The 15852-nt window shown below is 42.5% G+C and overlaps 1 protein-coding gene across 7 annotated transcripts in view; it reads right to left on the bottom strand.

The window, feature by feature from the left end:
• The window catches only part of dnmt3ab (DNA (cytosine-5-)-methyltransferase 3 alpha b), a 45913-nt gene that overhangs the window by 6108 nt on the left and 23953 nt on the right, over positions 1-15852 (bottom strand). For 6 of the 7 annotated variants that reach the window (XM_037071633.1, XM_037071629.1, XM_037071635.1 and 3 more), the window contains 16 exons: positions 12397-12804; positions 10475-10633; positions 10093-10200; positions 8947-9103; positions 8621-8767; positions 7219-7263; positions 6681-6760; positions 6413-6525; positions 4713-4896; positions 4526-4610; positions 4048-4193; positions 2940-3030; positions 2685-2833; positions 2126-2211; positions 1099-1168; positions 97-215 (listed from right to left, as the gene is read on the bottom strand). In XM_037071633.1, coding sequence (XP_036927528.1) covers positions 97-215; positions 1099-1168; positions 2126-2211; positions 2685-2833; positions 2940-3030; positions 4048-4193; positions 4526-4610; positions 4713-4896; positions 6413-6525; positions 6681-6760; positions 7219-7263; positions 8621-8767; positions 8947-9103; positions 10093-10200; positions 10475-10633; positions 12397-12804 — 2147 coding nt within the window. The remainder of the gene's footprint in view (positions 1-96; positions 216-1098; positions 1169-2125; positions 2212-2684; positions 2834-2939; positions 3031-4047; positions 4194-4525; positions 4611-4712; positions 4897-6412; positions 6526-6680; positions 6761-7218; positions 7264-8620; positions 8768-8946; positions 9104-10092; positions 10201-10474; positions 10634-12396; positions 12805-15852) is intronic. The other variant, XM_037071631.1, reaches the window with a different exon arrangement.

The following is a 15852-nucleotide window of genomic DNA, read 5'->3' as shown; positions in this document are numbered from 1 at the left end:
GCAGAACAGGGAGAAGACACAGGAAAAAGATTGAGATTTCGATCCCTGAAGGAGCTGCGGAAGGTAGCTTGACCGACGATATCTACGCTTACGTACCTCTCCATCTCAGTGCACCAGAGTATGTCCTCCTTCTCGTTCATGAAGACAGGGAAGTGCTGGTCCTTGCCCTGCTTGATGGAGTTAGACCTGGTGGTGATGGTCCTCACCTTGTCAAACTGACACAGGACAAAGGACAACAGGGGACACATCAGTGCGAGAGTCTAACCAGCTCTATGTTTCTCACATTGTTTGACACATAAAAGCTGCAGTAAAACCAACAAATCATGAGAATTCTGTCTTTAAACTGGCAATAGACAAGTTTGCTACTTGAACGCATCATTATGAAGTAAATGTTGATTGCACAGTGTAATGGCTATAGAATAATGACCGCATCTACATTTAGATTGGTTCCCCGTGAAACCTCGTGTTCACGGTGCACTATGATCTGCCACCTGGCACGAAATATCCTGCTAAAATAAAGGCTGACTGAAGATCCAGTCAGGCTGGCAGCCTGGCGCCATTTCTGTCTGCTGTCATGTCTCCATTAGAGATTAAATGAATCAATAAACTAATGTTGTGTAGTCGCTCTTTGCAACAGTGTTGCCTACAGTATTACTACTTGGAAACGCTAGGAGGTGAAGAGTTCACATGTTCTCGGTATGGACTGAGGGGCAACGACTGTTACGTCATGCTGCCACTAGGAGCCGCCCATGTGCAAAGTTACTGACTCTTGCACTGAGCAATACATTCAACTTTTATTTTGTTGCTTGTTGTATAAGGCAACACTGTGCAACGTTTTCACTGACTGGTTTCCCTTGTTCTGAAAGCACGAGATAACAGAGAAAACACAATCTGATTTTTAAATGCACTTACAAAAGCCTTCCCTAAATGTAGTGTACTGTATGTATGTACTGGAATGTATGTACAGGAATGTAAAGGACCGAAGGATCCACAGTTGCATACAGAGCATACAAAAGATCTTACATGTTTTTGACATTTCATTTAGTAATGCATGCATTGCTGCAATATAGTTGTTCCATCAAAGTATAACGCAAGTACCTTCGCTGTTCTGCCGTGCTCTAAACAGTCCTGGAGGTCCACCCTGTCACTGCACATAGCACTCAAAGGCCTGCAATGGAGAAAAAGTTCAGGAGCCAGCATTTATGTTTAGACCTACTGCTTAACTTTGGACTTTATTTAAGAAATCTGATGCTTGGCTAAGTACAGTAATTGCAAATGTTTTGCTCTGATGATTGTGGTGTGGACAAAAATCTGGAACGTCTATTTAGCTTCTGGCAACAGTCAATATTTCATGGTGCAGATATTTGGGCTAGGGATTCCTTTTCTGTGCACCAGTCCGCTTAGCAACTTCACAGGCAAGACTGGGCCAATTGGAGAATCATTACGAACAGATAACTGCATATGAATTCAGACAAGTAAAAAAAAAAAACAAAAAAAACAATAGCCAATACATTCCACCTCACACCTACACCTGATTAGATTTACACTCAACTGGGGGTGCATTGGTAGTTAGGATAAGTTTCAAAAAAGGCCAGAACCATGCTTCATTATAGATCTACAACAACTATTTTTAATAGCTGTCAGAGAGGTTCATCAGGCTTTTAGGGAATCAGGTCATGTCGTCCTCTGAAAGTTTGCTGATTATTGTAACTGTGTTTCTGCCTCAAAATGAGCACTGGAGATGCAGTCTGGATGTTATAAATATCAAGAGCCAGTCATATTAACAAAAAACAAAACAGAACACTTCTTAATTTAGCTATTGTGTAACTAGCATTGTCACTATCTCTTAGCACAGAACACAGACTCCGCAACTTTTGATGCAGATGCGGATAAAGGGACGGATCCAAAACCTTTCATTTTTATAATTTGGGCATTTTTAGCATTATCGTGAAGTTTTCCGGGAATAATGCATGGATCTTGATGAAAGAAGTCAGGCTTATTTACATATTTAAGTGTAAAAAGGGACTGTTGGGCCTTGTTGGAGGTATGCGCTCTACTAAGTGCCATTCTAGTCCCCACTGTGTATATCACAGGCTGCTGCTTCCCTCACAATCAGCACACAAACCTGTTCATGCCAGGAAGGTTACCCCAGAAGTAGCGAGCGCGGTGGGCAGCAGACACTTCCTTGGCATCGATCATCACCGGGTTGCACTGAAATCCAAGTAAAGCAGAGGAGAAAAGACTTGAGTCAAAGAGGAAGACGCTATTTCACCAAACGCTGAATTACCTTTTAGTAGCACAGCATTACTTGTACTGAGGCAAATGCATTTCTCGCTGCATCTCAATTAACAACTGATTCAAAAAGCAAATAAGTCTTTACAGGACATATTGCAAAATGAATAGCATAAGATGAGAACGTTAAGCATGTCAAACGCAGCTCATTAAAACAGTTGCATCATGATTAAACGGGTCAGTGTTGCCCTTCTAATGATCTGTATCTCGAGATAATAAAATAGGGCCACAAGGGGGCATTCATAATCCATCAGAGCTTTTGTCAGTGCCGTCACATCATACTGTCTTTACACTACAGTCCCGAGATGAATCTAGCAGGTAAAAGTTACGACCTGTAGGATTAGATAAACTTGTTATTCAACAGCAGGTTGTGCCAACAGAGAGAGGCTGACCTCTAAGAAGCGAGATATGTCCCTCTTATCACTGACACCCATGGCAACCACGTTTTCAAAGAGCCAGAAGAAAGGCCGGTCGTCCCCCTCCTTCGGCCGAGCCTCGTGGAGCAGCCTGTAGAACTCGAAGAACAGGCGGCCGGTGCCTTCTGTGGGACAGGAGCAGTCATCAAACAGAGCTGGAGTACAGTGACAGGCACATACTGATGATATTTGGCCAGAAAAGAAAGTCTTGAGAGCGAGTAGTAAACCTACCATAAAGACCTTTCCTTGCAGGATTGACTATAGACAGGTCATTGCATGGGCTGCCACCAATAACTAGGTCAAAAGGACCCCACTCATGTATCTGTGTACAGATTAGATACAGAGTCAGAAACACAGAGATAAAGATGAACACAGTTTAGATAATGATGTGTTGTAGGATGAAGTGATCAGCATTACAGCATTTTCACATATATTCTGCAATAAAACAACTAATTCAGTTGCATTTGCTGCATCGGCCGCTAAAGTTAGATGCCTTTATTGTGTTCCAGCCTCCAGCTTCAACCTTTAATGACATCATCCACTTTGGCAATGACATTTTTGTTTTTCTCCTGGAATCACTGAATGTCAGTGGTCAGCATTCATGTGAAACGATGTCAGTAAAACGGTTCATCTGGCACGATAAAGAACCGTGATAGTCAGGCAGGCGAGAGACAACAGACTATATGTTTGGATAATTATTATCATTATTAAATATGTGTGAAAGTCAGATGATAATATAGTTCATGGTTAGGTGTTGAGAAATCACGACATCTTAAACAACACACTGTTTCCATTATGATAACTATATTAACCATGTGTCGTATTTCCAACTGGGGCTGTAAAGATTGACAGCACACACAGATACGTATGAAAACAAAACTGGCCAACGACAGCAGTCACACAGGAAACTAGTCTCTGTTGCCTTCTTATTCAAACATGGTGTTTTTTCATCTTTTTCCCCCCCCATTTTCTGCACAGGATGCAGTCTAAATTAGCAGATTTAATTAATGTGCATATCTGTTTTGGCACAGAAACATGCTTGAATTCATGCTCTTGCAGGATTTGCCTAGCAACACATCTGTAAACATGGCCACCAATCAGCACGCTGTCCCTGTGATCACGCAGTTGCTCAACATGTGCTCACTTCCCACATGTAAGACTTGAGAATCTGGTGCAATTTGACCTGTTTTTGTAAGTTTCAGTTGCTCTTCAGGTCTGTTTTTGCTCTTTAGCAGTCAGCACAACAGAACTGCTCCTTGCGTGAATGTAAAGCATGCTGCAGCTGAAAAAGACCATGAACAATTCCCACAGCCACCAACAAAAGCCAAATTAAACTCACATGTTTGCGCGTGACGCTCCTCACGTCGCCGACATACATGATGCGACCCTGATGCCGGACGATACCCACAGTGATGGAGTCTTCGCACACCTCCGAAGCTACGTAGCGATCCACCTCGATCCCTAGTTCTCTAAGCACAAGCAGCCCTGCAGAGTACCGGGACAAAGGTCAGACAGAACATGGAAAACAAAGAAAGGACTGCACCTCCGGAGATGTGATATAGGGAAAGTGGAACTGAAAATGACCACTCATATCCCCCATGCAATCGGACTGTATCTGAAACACGCTCGACCTCAATCACTGTCTCTTCACAGATATAACGTTTCGATATCAGTCACGTCTTGACCAATAATGCCTGACAGTGACTCAGTGTTATTCAATGATTTCTTGATGTGTGAGTAATTATGAAAAAAAAGAAAGGGGGAATATGGGGTGAGTACAGACGGGACATTTCATGCTTTCACAGCTCCAGTCTAACCTGTTGCTATGCCGTCAAACAGAGACAGGACACGAATGGGCTTCCTCTTCTCCACCATGACTGGGGGGTAAATCTTTGGTGTTTCCTGAAATACAACACCGAGAGAGAGAGGGAGGAAGAAAATTAGACACGCGGGAGGCGGGGGGGGGGGGGGCAGTTTAGTGGGTCCAAAAGGTGCATTACTCACAAAATCTTGGTCGTGATTATTTGCGAAGAAGTGCTGGAGACGGCTGGGCCAGTCGGAGCGGCGCCCCAGCAGACCGAACCCACCCTTCTGACTACACATGTAGCAGTTCCACGGGTCCTCTTTGATGGCTGCGTGCGCCGCTCCCTGACCAACGAGGAGGTCGACACACTCCACACAGAAACACCTGAACACAGAGAGTGCTCATTAGTACAAGTGATCATCATAGGCATGGTGGTTGCCTTTCTGTTATAAGCTGTTCAACAACTGACTGAAAGCTCTCTCCTCTTTAAAGCAGAGGTCAGAAGCCTGGGGTCACAGTTAAAGCATCGGCCCCAGTTTCATATGTACAATGCCGAGTTGGTTCAAAAAGGTTTTTGAATGAGGTTTGGGAGTTTTGAGTTATCATCAAAATGTCATGCAATGTTAAACAGCATCACATCAACACACAGAGAACTACTGTCCGCTGATTGAGTCCGGCATCTGACGACAAAGCTCAATCTGTTCTCTATTTCTGGACTTTAAACTGGCCGTCTGGCCGTGGGAGCACATTTTGTGAAACCATTTCTTTATAATTATAATTAACAGTGGTCTATTCAACTGACACACAACCACACTTTTTATAATATTTGTGATCTTCTTCACGGGACCTCCACGATGGCGTCTGACATCACTGCTGTGGGATTCGTGACACCCCTACAAAGCCTCCATTATGCGTTCAATATGTGCAAAGACGGCACAATCCGGCCGTCTGTATTAGAAAAACAACCGCACAATAGCGGTAATACTACTTTATATAAAAACATTGGCTACAGAGATTTAATTGAACAATTTGAACGGAACATTTAAGGGTACGGAACATTTTTGGAAATATTTACAAACACAAAAACTCTCAGACCAGTTAGGTGAGTTGTTAACTGCTCCCAAAACGCTACTGAGCAAATCAAATCTGCGTATTATGTCAGGCAATCTGATTGGAGCAAGACAGATATGTAGACGAGAGACGGGACAGGAAAAGACGAGAGACAACAGTCAAAGACATTGCAAATAATAAATAGTTAATAGCTTCTAATCAATAATGGACTCTAAGCCTGTGTGTTCATTCTTTCCGCTGGCGGGTCAACATCAGTATGACTCAGATTTGACACGATGGTGAATATCAAACAGTACAGTGCATGTTTTGAGCAAACATACCCACTGAAATCTAAACTAAAGGCCCAGGAAATAAGATATTTTATACAGCACTGAATCATAACTCGTGTTAAAAATTATGATGATCCTTTCCCCCCCGTTAAATATTCAAATCACCTACTACCTATAACCCTGAAATTATGTAATACTTGCTGCCATGTGCCACTCATTTCCTTTAAATCAACAAGAGCGCTTGCATCCATTTGACTGCATTCATGTGCTGCTTGGATGTTCCCGTATCGCGAGTTGGGAAGTCATTTCTTTCCATGACCTTACAGCAAATTCATAAAAAATCTGCGCTGCATGTTCTATGCAAACCTGACAATATTGCACTCTGTATAGATACCGCCACACTGCCGACCACAATACACACATATCAAATAGTGCTTCTCTGTACAAAAGGTGCTCCCATAATTTTACATTTACACTGCTGATGCAGATATTGTGTTTATTGTGGTTCCTATCACCACCTGCTTCCCCCATCACAGAGTAGAACCCACTAGAAAGCTCACCGACAACAGTTGTTGTTTCCGCACATGAGCACCTCTCGTCCTCCGCAGCAGATAGTGCAGTATGACTGGTAACCATCGTCGTCGTATTGGTACGCACATTCTAGGAAGCAGTTCTGTAAAGACGGCAAATCAGAAGTGAACAGTCACATCAGGTGCCGCTCAGAATATGTTCGTGTTACTATTAGCTTTGAAAGGAGCTGTGATTTTTTTCTTTCTTTTTTTACCACGCAGTCGTTGGAGACTTTTAATGACCTCTATCGTAGCTTACCTTACAGCTCTGGCACATTCCTCCGGCAAACAGCGGGTGCTCAAGGCTGACATTCAGACTTCCACAGGAGATACAGATGTCTGCAGACACAAGTGCAGTATGTCAGTATTTAACGGGCGGAGGTCAGGGAGGTGTTGCAACTTCACACTTCAATGAAATTATTTGAACAGCTGTGACGCAGGTGTAGATCTAAGGATCTTAGCCGGTATGTTTGTGGAGTACTAACATGGGAGCCAGGAAAGAATATATATATATATATATATATAAATATATATATATATATATATATATATATATATATATATATATATATATATATATATATATATATATATATATATATATATATATATATATATTTTATTTATTTATTTATTTTTTTTAATCAAATTAACACACACATGCATACATATCTGCTGCTGTGCTTCTCAACAACAACAACAAGGGCGAATGTACTTTAAGGTGTCAAAGTGTTCCTCCTCTGAGAGGCCCCCCGGTGCTGCCACAAGCTGGAGCTCACAGAGGACACATCACTTACCCTCTATGCTGCGGCACTTTTGTCTCACTTCATGAACAAGTCGCTCTGAAACACAATGGCATAGCTGATGAGAAAATGTAGGTCAACAGCCCACACATGAAACTTGTCCTCTTTCACCCTTCAAATTTTAGTTCAGTTGTTTCAGTTTATTTATTCAAGGATCTCTGAATTAAAAAATAATGATCATGTTTGTTTTGGTAGATGTGAACAGTACAAATGTGTTAAATGACTAATAAAGTGCAGACATATCTGAAGCCATGCGCCAATGGCAAATGTTCAGTGGACAACTGTAAAATGTTCACAATATCACAGCTTATAAAAAGGATATATTTTCATAAGCCTCTACTATAAAAGAGATATATTTTGGAACAACCAATGTTTATACGAGAAAGAAAGATACTAAAGACACCAGCAAATAAAATATTGCACGTCAGTCTACAAACATTAGGCTGACCACTGGTGAAAATTCAAAACCACAGAGTGCCCAGCGTTGACCCCTGTGGTACACCAAATTCGAAGAAAAGCTATTTGAGTCCAGTTTGGCTTGAAATAGGACAGCTGGATCATTCATAGCAGTGTGAATAAAGGGGTATGTGAAATTCTTCTGGCGTGTATTTACACTCCAAAATGTGTATTTTACTGCCTCATTAAATCATCCTGTTCAGCGTCAGAGTTGTATAAATAATAGGATGCTAATGGATCTGACTTGTCTGAGCAGGAGGAGATAATTGGTTGATATATGAGAGGGGATGTCAATGTTATTACCCAGCAGTAAATTATATGGAAAGCGTCAAGCACTTTGCTTTAACACATTCATTTGAGATATACAAGTCAGTAAGTAAGTAAATGTTATATCTTTAACAGAGGTGCCCACACATTTCCCTTAGGAGGGTTAAAACTCTTCAAGTTTCTCTTTTTTGTCTGTATTTATTCAGTCCTTGTCCTGCTGTAACATCAAAATATTTTCTTCTGGGGGTATAATAAAAGATAAACTTATCTTACAACACAATTATAAGACAATGATAAAATAAAACAAATACAAGACAAGCGCTGTTCTAATAAGCTAAAAAAAAACAAAAAACAGCTTTTCCAACATCAGTCTAAACTGAAACTGTTTAATCAATGAAAACTTCAGCCACTCGTTCATACTCAAGATATCCTATAGTAATATCAGGAAGCTTGTTTGGAAATGAACCCAACAAACATCATTTGGAACAGCCAAAGCCTTTCGGCCTCGTCACGTGACTCACTCTCGTCCTAAAACTGCCCCTCTAATGGACCTCTTGTCTACACCGTACTTCTCAGACCACTTACTCCGATGTGCAACTCTACTAAGTCCTCCCCATGGGAAGGAATATAGAGTTCATGACTCCTATTTAAGTTAATAAATGAGGCACCTTACCTCGTGTCCTCTCATCAATGATGTCCTTGACCTTGGGCTTCTCTGCTGTGCTTTTGCGAGGCTTTTTGGCTGGAGGAGGCGTGTAGGCTGCTGCTTCGGGCTCCACCCACATCTCAGGGTAAACCTCTTTGTATGGGTTACGCTCCTCTGGGGTGCACAACATCAGACAGTCAGACTTCACACAACTAGTAACACAGGCTGCATTTTCAACCATTCAAATACATGCTTAATTCGAGAAATGTGTAATCTCAGAGTTTTTCTCTGAGAAACAAAGGAGTTTTACAAAGTCCAACAACTCGATCTTCATAATACTGACATCTTCTTACCCTCTGGTGGCTCTAAGGCCTTGGGTCCAGTGGGCAGAAATCCTGTCATTGCCCAGTCAATCATCTGCTTGTTCAGCATTTCAACAGATTTGGAGGTTTCTGTTTCATCGCTGGAGGGGCAAGCCATGTAGACTTTGCCTGCCCGGCTGCTAGCCTCCTGTGAACATATAAAGAACATGCATGAGTGAAGTTCATCCTCAGTGCACCTACAGAACTGCACCTCTTGATCCAGTCTCATCACTGTGACTTATGTACTGCCCTAAAAAGGGATCACACACATTAACATTTCTTCTTTTCATATGATGTTCACAGTACATTTTTATAAACTGGCTTTCATAGTTTCAGGGAACAGTGGTAGAATTACAGGTAACAAGGCTGTGAAGCCAGTGACTGCAGTTCAAGACTGTGTTTCAAAATTTCATTCCAAATAACAATGGTTATTTTTAACGAAGCTTCAGGACAATTTCCAGCTGTGTCTGTGATGATAAAGAACAGATACTCATGCCAAAACCTAACTAGTCCATAAGCACAGCAGAAACATAGTTGTCACAGTGTGACACACACATATTGCCATGACATTTAAATGATTTTAAATTCTTAAGTGCAATAAATTTGATCATGAATTAAATAAACAAGATACAATATGTAAGTGAGTGAGATTTAGAGATGCTAGCAGATATTTGTTTTTAAGTTGTACAGATCCAGGCTTTTCCCTGCATCCAATCTTTGTGCTAAGATAAGCTAAGCTTATCATCTGCTGGCTCTAGCATGATTTTTAACTCGCAGATATGAAAGCGGCTCTCAGCAAGAACGTGAATAAGCACATTTACCAAAATGTCCAAGTATTCTATTAAATTCCCAGGTCTGCAGCAATCTGTCAGATTCAGTGTAGGTGCTAACTACAAACAAAACACCATCCACAATATTACAAGACACTGTATAATCAACATGATTTTGAAGCTGTTATTTTAAGGTAAAACATTTGCATAATGTTGCTTTAAACAAGTAAAAAAACAACTGCACAGTGCGATCAATCAAATAGCTTGAATATTTTTAAAACTGCACTATAACAGCAAATGCAACGATAAAAAATTGCAATTATAAAATAACTGAAATAGATCAGTTTAACATGCAGGTTACACTCACCTGTAGCACTTCATAAATGGCTTTCTTGTACGTGGGCTGCTTGTTGTAAGTTGGTTGGTGAAAGGCATTATTGAAGGAACTTAAAGGCAAGAGTTTCTCTACACACACCTGTAAAATACACAGAAAATTCAAATGGCTGTTTCCCACACGTGTCCGAAAAAATTCATGATGCGGAGGCGAAACGTGTCTGGAGAATAACGACTTGTATGTTTACACTGGAAAATAACGATTAGCTGAGCAAATAAAGCCAAAAATCTCATTATACAGTGTATGGTAGTCGCTATAAACGGAAGGCTGTTTTGCTTAATTTCTGGTGAGAAAAAAAATAAATAAATAAAATCACCTGACAGCAATATTAATGTTGGCCTCAAAAAGCACTCACCACTGAGAATTTTCCATCTCCAAACCACATGACCCATCTGGTTCCCTCGGCGGCTCTGCTCCGTCCCGTCATCAACCAGGATACGATGCGGCCTGGCCACCACGAGTACCCTCGCAGCTTCCCCCAAACCAGCTCGCCGATGCCAAAACCACGACCGTCCTGCAGCCAAAATAAAAGACGAATCATCCGCTTGATATTAACTTCTGGGTACGATTGTGAAAACTTTGAACACAGTCTGTCTCGGTTTGGTCAATGATATAACAAACTTAATTTAGCTCTTACTCTCACTTAGGACTAAGAAAATCAGCAATCCTTCAAAGCTCAGATGCTGGAAATGAGGAATTTATGGCATTTTAGCCTGACAATGATTCCTGGTTAATGGTTAACTCCTTGAAAAGCTTCTTCTTTCCTGGTAGGGGGAAGGGACGCTGATTTTCCCATCAGAGTCTGTTTTGCTGGTTTAGGGAGAAGCACGGCACAAAAAGGGGGACATGATCAGAGGTCCAGGGGCATTCTCTCTGCCATCAGATTTTTTGATTTGAATTTGCAAATTAAGCCTTTTGGACCATTTTGAAATCAAAATACAATGAGAAAAACGTCTTGTTTTTATAAACAAATATGTTTACATAGAGGAGGAAGAACACGCATCATGCTTTTCTTTCTCATGCAAGTAGTAACACCACATTTTGGAAATTCTCTGTTTAGTAAAAGTCCTGCACCGAAAAAATTTACTTTAGCTAAAGTACAGAAGCATTAGTACTTAAATAGATGTAAAGATTATGCAGAATGCTCCATATCAGAGTCATATATTTTAGCTGAATTATACCATCATTGCTTTCATATTGCACGCCGCTGGGTAGCTGATATAGTTTCCCACTGAGGACAGAGCCGTAGTGCCCGAACAGTAACGCTTGCCCGGGGCAAGTAAACTGTGTTCAAGCTGGAGAAATCCCTCATGCAGTGTTTAGTCAGGCGAGAGAAAAATAAATGTGAAGTTTAATGTAACGTAATCTGAAGATAAACTGCGGCTGTATCACCGAAGCGGAGCTTTTCCAGCTTAACTGTGTGCATGACTCTGTCTCACCACTGAGCAGTGAACAGGACTGAAGAGAAAGAACTAGTGCACACTAGAAGTAAACTCCAGGATAGACAATGTCATACAGAACACTAATGTTAAATATGTCAGGTCATACCCCTGTCAGAGGCTTTGTAAAAATGAATCCATGATGATAAATCCACCAGTGTATGTCATTTGTGATTATCTATCCACTTTTCTGCATTAAAAAAGTTACTGCTGTCCTCTCTTTTCTGTGTCCACAAAGGCGAAATCAGAGCCTTCAATTGGCACAGTGAATGTTTAGCAAATGATTGTTTGCTCAGGTGTAATTCGCTGTCGCCTGAGCAAACAAAGTGTCGAGTTCAAACATTACAAGAGTAACACTGCGCCTTAATCATCGCTACGAAAATAAAAGCTTATCTGAAGTTTTGATAGGCACGTTTGCCACAGTCGAGTGTACCCATTCACACTGAAGACAAAAGCAAGATCTAAGTGGGTGTCCAGTGAGAAAGGGGGCCACCTAGTAGTTGTAGAATATGGTCATGCATATTATGGCATTGATAAATCCAATATAATGACTAGTAAAGATCAAATATGCGACTACTATGCATCCTGACTGTTAATGGTTGATATGTGTACCCTAATATGGAGTGCAGAATGTCTGATACCGGATCTACACAAGGCTGAACGTTGTGAAACACCCGAAGTGAGTAAATTCCCAAAATATGAGAGGCTGATTACCTTGACATGGATTAACCCCGGCGTTAAGCTAAATCCTTTTTCCAAAAGAGATCTCTGTTGCAAAATCCTGTTAGTCTTACAGTCGGATAGTGATCAGTGTGAATCGAGCTCAAACTGATCTTACCTCATACTCGGGCTCAGTGTCTGCAGACTTGGGGGATGTCTTGTCTCCACCTCCGATGGCGACGGGCTCAGGGGTCGTGGCCACAGTGGGCGAAGCGGGGTCAGTAGGCTGCTGCTGCTGCTGCTGCAGCTGAGGCGGCTGAGGCGGCGGCGGTGGCGGCGGCGGAGGCTGGAGTTGTTGTTGCTGTGGCAGCGACGGCTGTGATTGCTGTTGATACTGAGGCTGTGACTGAGTGTGTAACTGAGGCTGCAGCTGCAGCTGCTGCATCTGGTGCTGCTGTTGCTGCGGCTTTGAAGGCGATGGGTGTTTGATTATTGAGAGCTCTTCTTCTTTCTCTGTCTCTATTTCATTCTCCTCGTGATCCTTCATCGCATTCATCGCTGACATCAGTTTGGCCTTTTTCTCTGCCTGAAACACAGCACGGAGACAGGCAGAGATGAGAACAGGACTTTTCAGATGAGGTGTGCAGTGTTCAAAAGCAGTATCACGTTTATCTACAAATATGCATTTTCAATTAAAAAAAGGGGAAGGGGAAAAAAAGGTTAAAAAAAACCCTTGAATTTGATAAAACATGACAGGAAATTGTTCCAAGAGGAATAAAAAGAATAGGATCACAAAGGGAAGAAGACAAAACACACTCAAAACCAAAACGGCCGTCCTGTCCAGCTTACCATTGCTCCCTGGCTAATGCTAACCTTTGGTAAGAAGAGGATCGTGAACCACTCGTGACCCTGCTAAAAAGTCAGGAGGCGGGTTGCCCTCAAAGCTCAGCTCATTGAGTGGTTGGACCATGTACTGGAGGCTGGGCCCTCAGCAGCAGCCTGGATTGAAATGGGGCCCCGTGGCTGTTTGCTTCACATCTTCCCCCACTCTCTCCCCTGTTTCCTGTCATTCTCTTAGCTGTCTTATCAAATGAAGGCTTAAAAAGACCAAAAATGAAAAGGTAACCACTGCTAGCTTGTTGAGGTTGTACCAACAGTGACCAGGTTAGGGCTAACTTGCCATTGTCATTGTGTTGATTGCCGCCTAGAAGATTGCTGTTGTCGTTTTCTGAGGAGATCAGGGATTATGGAACAACAACAAGCAGATAGTGAAAGGGAGGAGAACGCAGTCTGAAAAAGCAGCCAGTGGCAGGCTCATCCGCAGCCCTCATGATACCTTGTGCAAATTATGGTCGGCAATTCTGACGCTCGTCACATACAGCTTTCATTAATGGAGATCCAGGTCAGTAGTTAGAATACTACTAACACTATTAATATTGCTTCGCCCACTAAGCGATATTCTATAAAGCCTTGAAACTACAACATCAATTATACACACTTTGTTATTTACGCTAATTCTACAGAAACACCTATACAGATTTCTCAAGTGAGTCTACATCTGGTGAGTAAGACTACAGGCCACTTGTTTTTTTGCCTTTTTTTGTGGGGGTTTCTTTTGCTGAAAAGAGCTGCCAACTGGGGTGGAAAAGGTGCTGCTAGTGTGAACCTAAACACTGACATGGCAGGCTATAGAGCCAAAACAATGAGCTGGGAGACAATAAAATGCACCATAAAACTGAAGTTGAACTGGTAATCCTCTGTGAGTTTGTCACTATGAGCTATACTATGCCTTTCATTCATTAATGCAGCTTTAAGTAGATAAAACTGAAAACCTTTAACATATTAATCATTTATTCTGCCTGAATCATGACCAGGCAGACCTCTTGATAACGTTGCCTTACAGCTAAATAACAGTATAAACACAGGCTGATAGCATTCGTAGCCATTCGGCTGCACACCAAGTAGTGCACATTGTGTTCGTGTGCTGTGTTCGTGCAGAATGTAGATTGTGGGAGGGCCTGACAGCCTTTGTAAACACGGCTTTATCTCCGACTGTAAGGCCCATTCATCAGCGGCGCGGTATACAGTAACTCTCTAGTGTCCATAGCTGCAGCGGAGGGTTCACTGGGTTTATGGTACCTGACACTGAACCGCTAGGTCGATCAGAGAGGACGAGACGCAGCCGGGACTTAAGCCTCTCACAGTAAATCCCCAACAGCTGCACTCGTTCTGATGTCTCTCTCTCTCTCTCTCTCTCAAATACACACACACACACACACACACACACACACACACACACACACACACACACACACACACACACACAAACACACACGGTAGAACTCGGCATGCACACACATGTTAACTTTCTTCTCCTCCTCTCGCCCTTTCTCCTCCGAAAAACACGCACACACGCACAGAATATATATCTGCAGTCCCGTATGTAAACACGTGCTGGTCATACTATAGGCTCCACGTGAGAGCGGCCGCTGCACAGCTGTGCTTACTTTTCCTCAAGTCTTTCTCAAGTTCTCAGGTCTCACACACACACACACACACACACACACACACACACAGTAAATGTCCAGAGGTGGACTGGGTGTGTGGGAAGAGGAGAAGAAAGGCCAGAAGGAGAGAGGCTCAGCGAGAGAGAGAGAAAGAGAGAGAGAGTGTATAGCACAATCCTCCGTCCTCTCTCCCAGTGTGACTCGTAAACAATAGCGCCTTTAAGGGGAGGTGGTGCCTAGACGGCATGGGGAGGGGTTTCAGTGCAGAAGAGTAGAAACATGTGCTCTTCAATCAAGAGGCTCTGCTGCGGTTTATAAATATCTGTACTGTAGTGCTGGATAGATGGTTCAAAGCCTTCGGCCATATGTGTTAGACCTCTTGGCTCCAGCACAAGCACGTTGGAGTTAGTGCTCGACAGCCTGCTCGGATGTGCGGTTCCAGATGGTAAACTACAAAAAACAACAAATGTCAATTAAACTGCTAAATGCGTTATGAGTATGGAGGGAAATAATCGCAACGTGAGGAGAGCCGGTGCAGAGCTGTGTGTGTGTGTGTGTGTGTGTGTGTGTGGTGAGCTGCTTCATCAGCTCTGACCAGTAATCACAGGTACACTGGGAACAGAGTATAAATGGCAATAAAGCAGCCGAGCTGCCATTACTGCGCTCATTTTGGTGTGTTTAGGGTCAGTCTGCCTCCAGGGTTCCTTCTCCTCGCAGCCAATGAGAAAGTGACGCTGAAAATGCCAGTGGGGGGAGGAGAGAAAGTACAGTGGCTATAAGAACCAGATATTTGTCTCTGGACTTCTTCCCAGTTGTAAATGCCCCCCTTTTGGGGGCCTCACAGTGTGTGTGCAGCTCCACCAGCAAGACAGGCTCTCCGAGTCTAAAGGGGAAAATAGGAAAGGAGGTAGCAGAGACACAATGCGGTCTTTATCATTTACGCACGCCTGCCTGTCACTGACAGCTCAGAAATACCACCACTTGTATCCGCTGTCACGCCGCCCTGAAGACAAATACCAAAAAATGACAGCAGGCATACTGTAGATGTATAAACACAGCAGAGCAAATGTGTTTAAACAACCTCACAGTGAAAACACTTTTTTTTTTTTTCTTCCCCCTTCGGAAAA

The sequence above is a fragment of the Acanthopagrus latus genome, chromosome 16, assembly GCF_904848185.1.
Source record: "Acanthopagrus latus isolate v.2019 chromosome 16, fAcaLat1.1, whole genome shotgun sequence".
Lineage (NCBI taxonomy): Eukaryota > Metazoa > Chordata > Actinopteri > Spariformes > Sparidae > Acanthopagrus > Acanthopagrus latus.
This window is presented reverse-complemented; position numbering and strand designations above follow the sequence as displayed.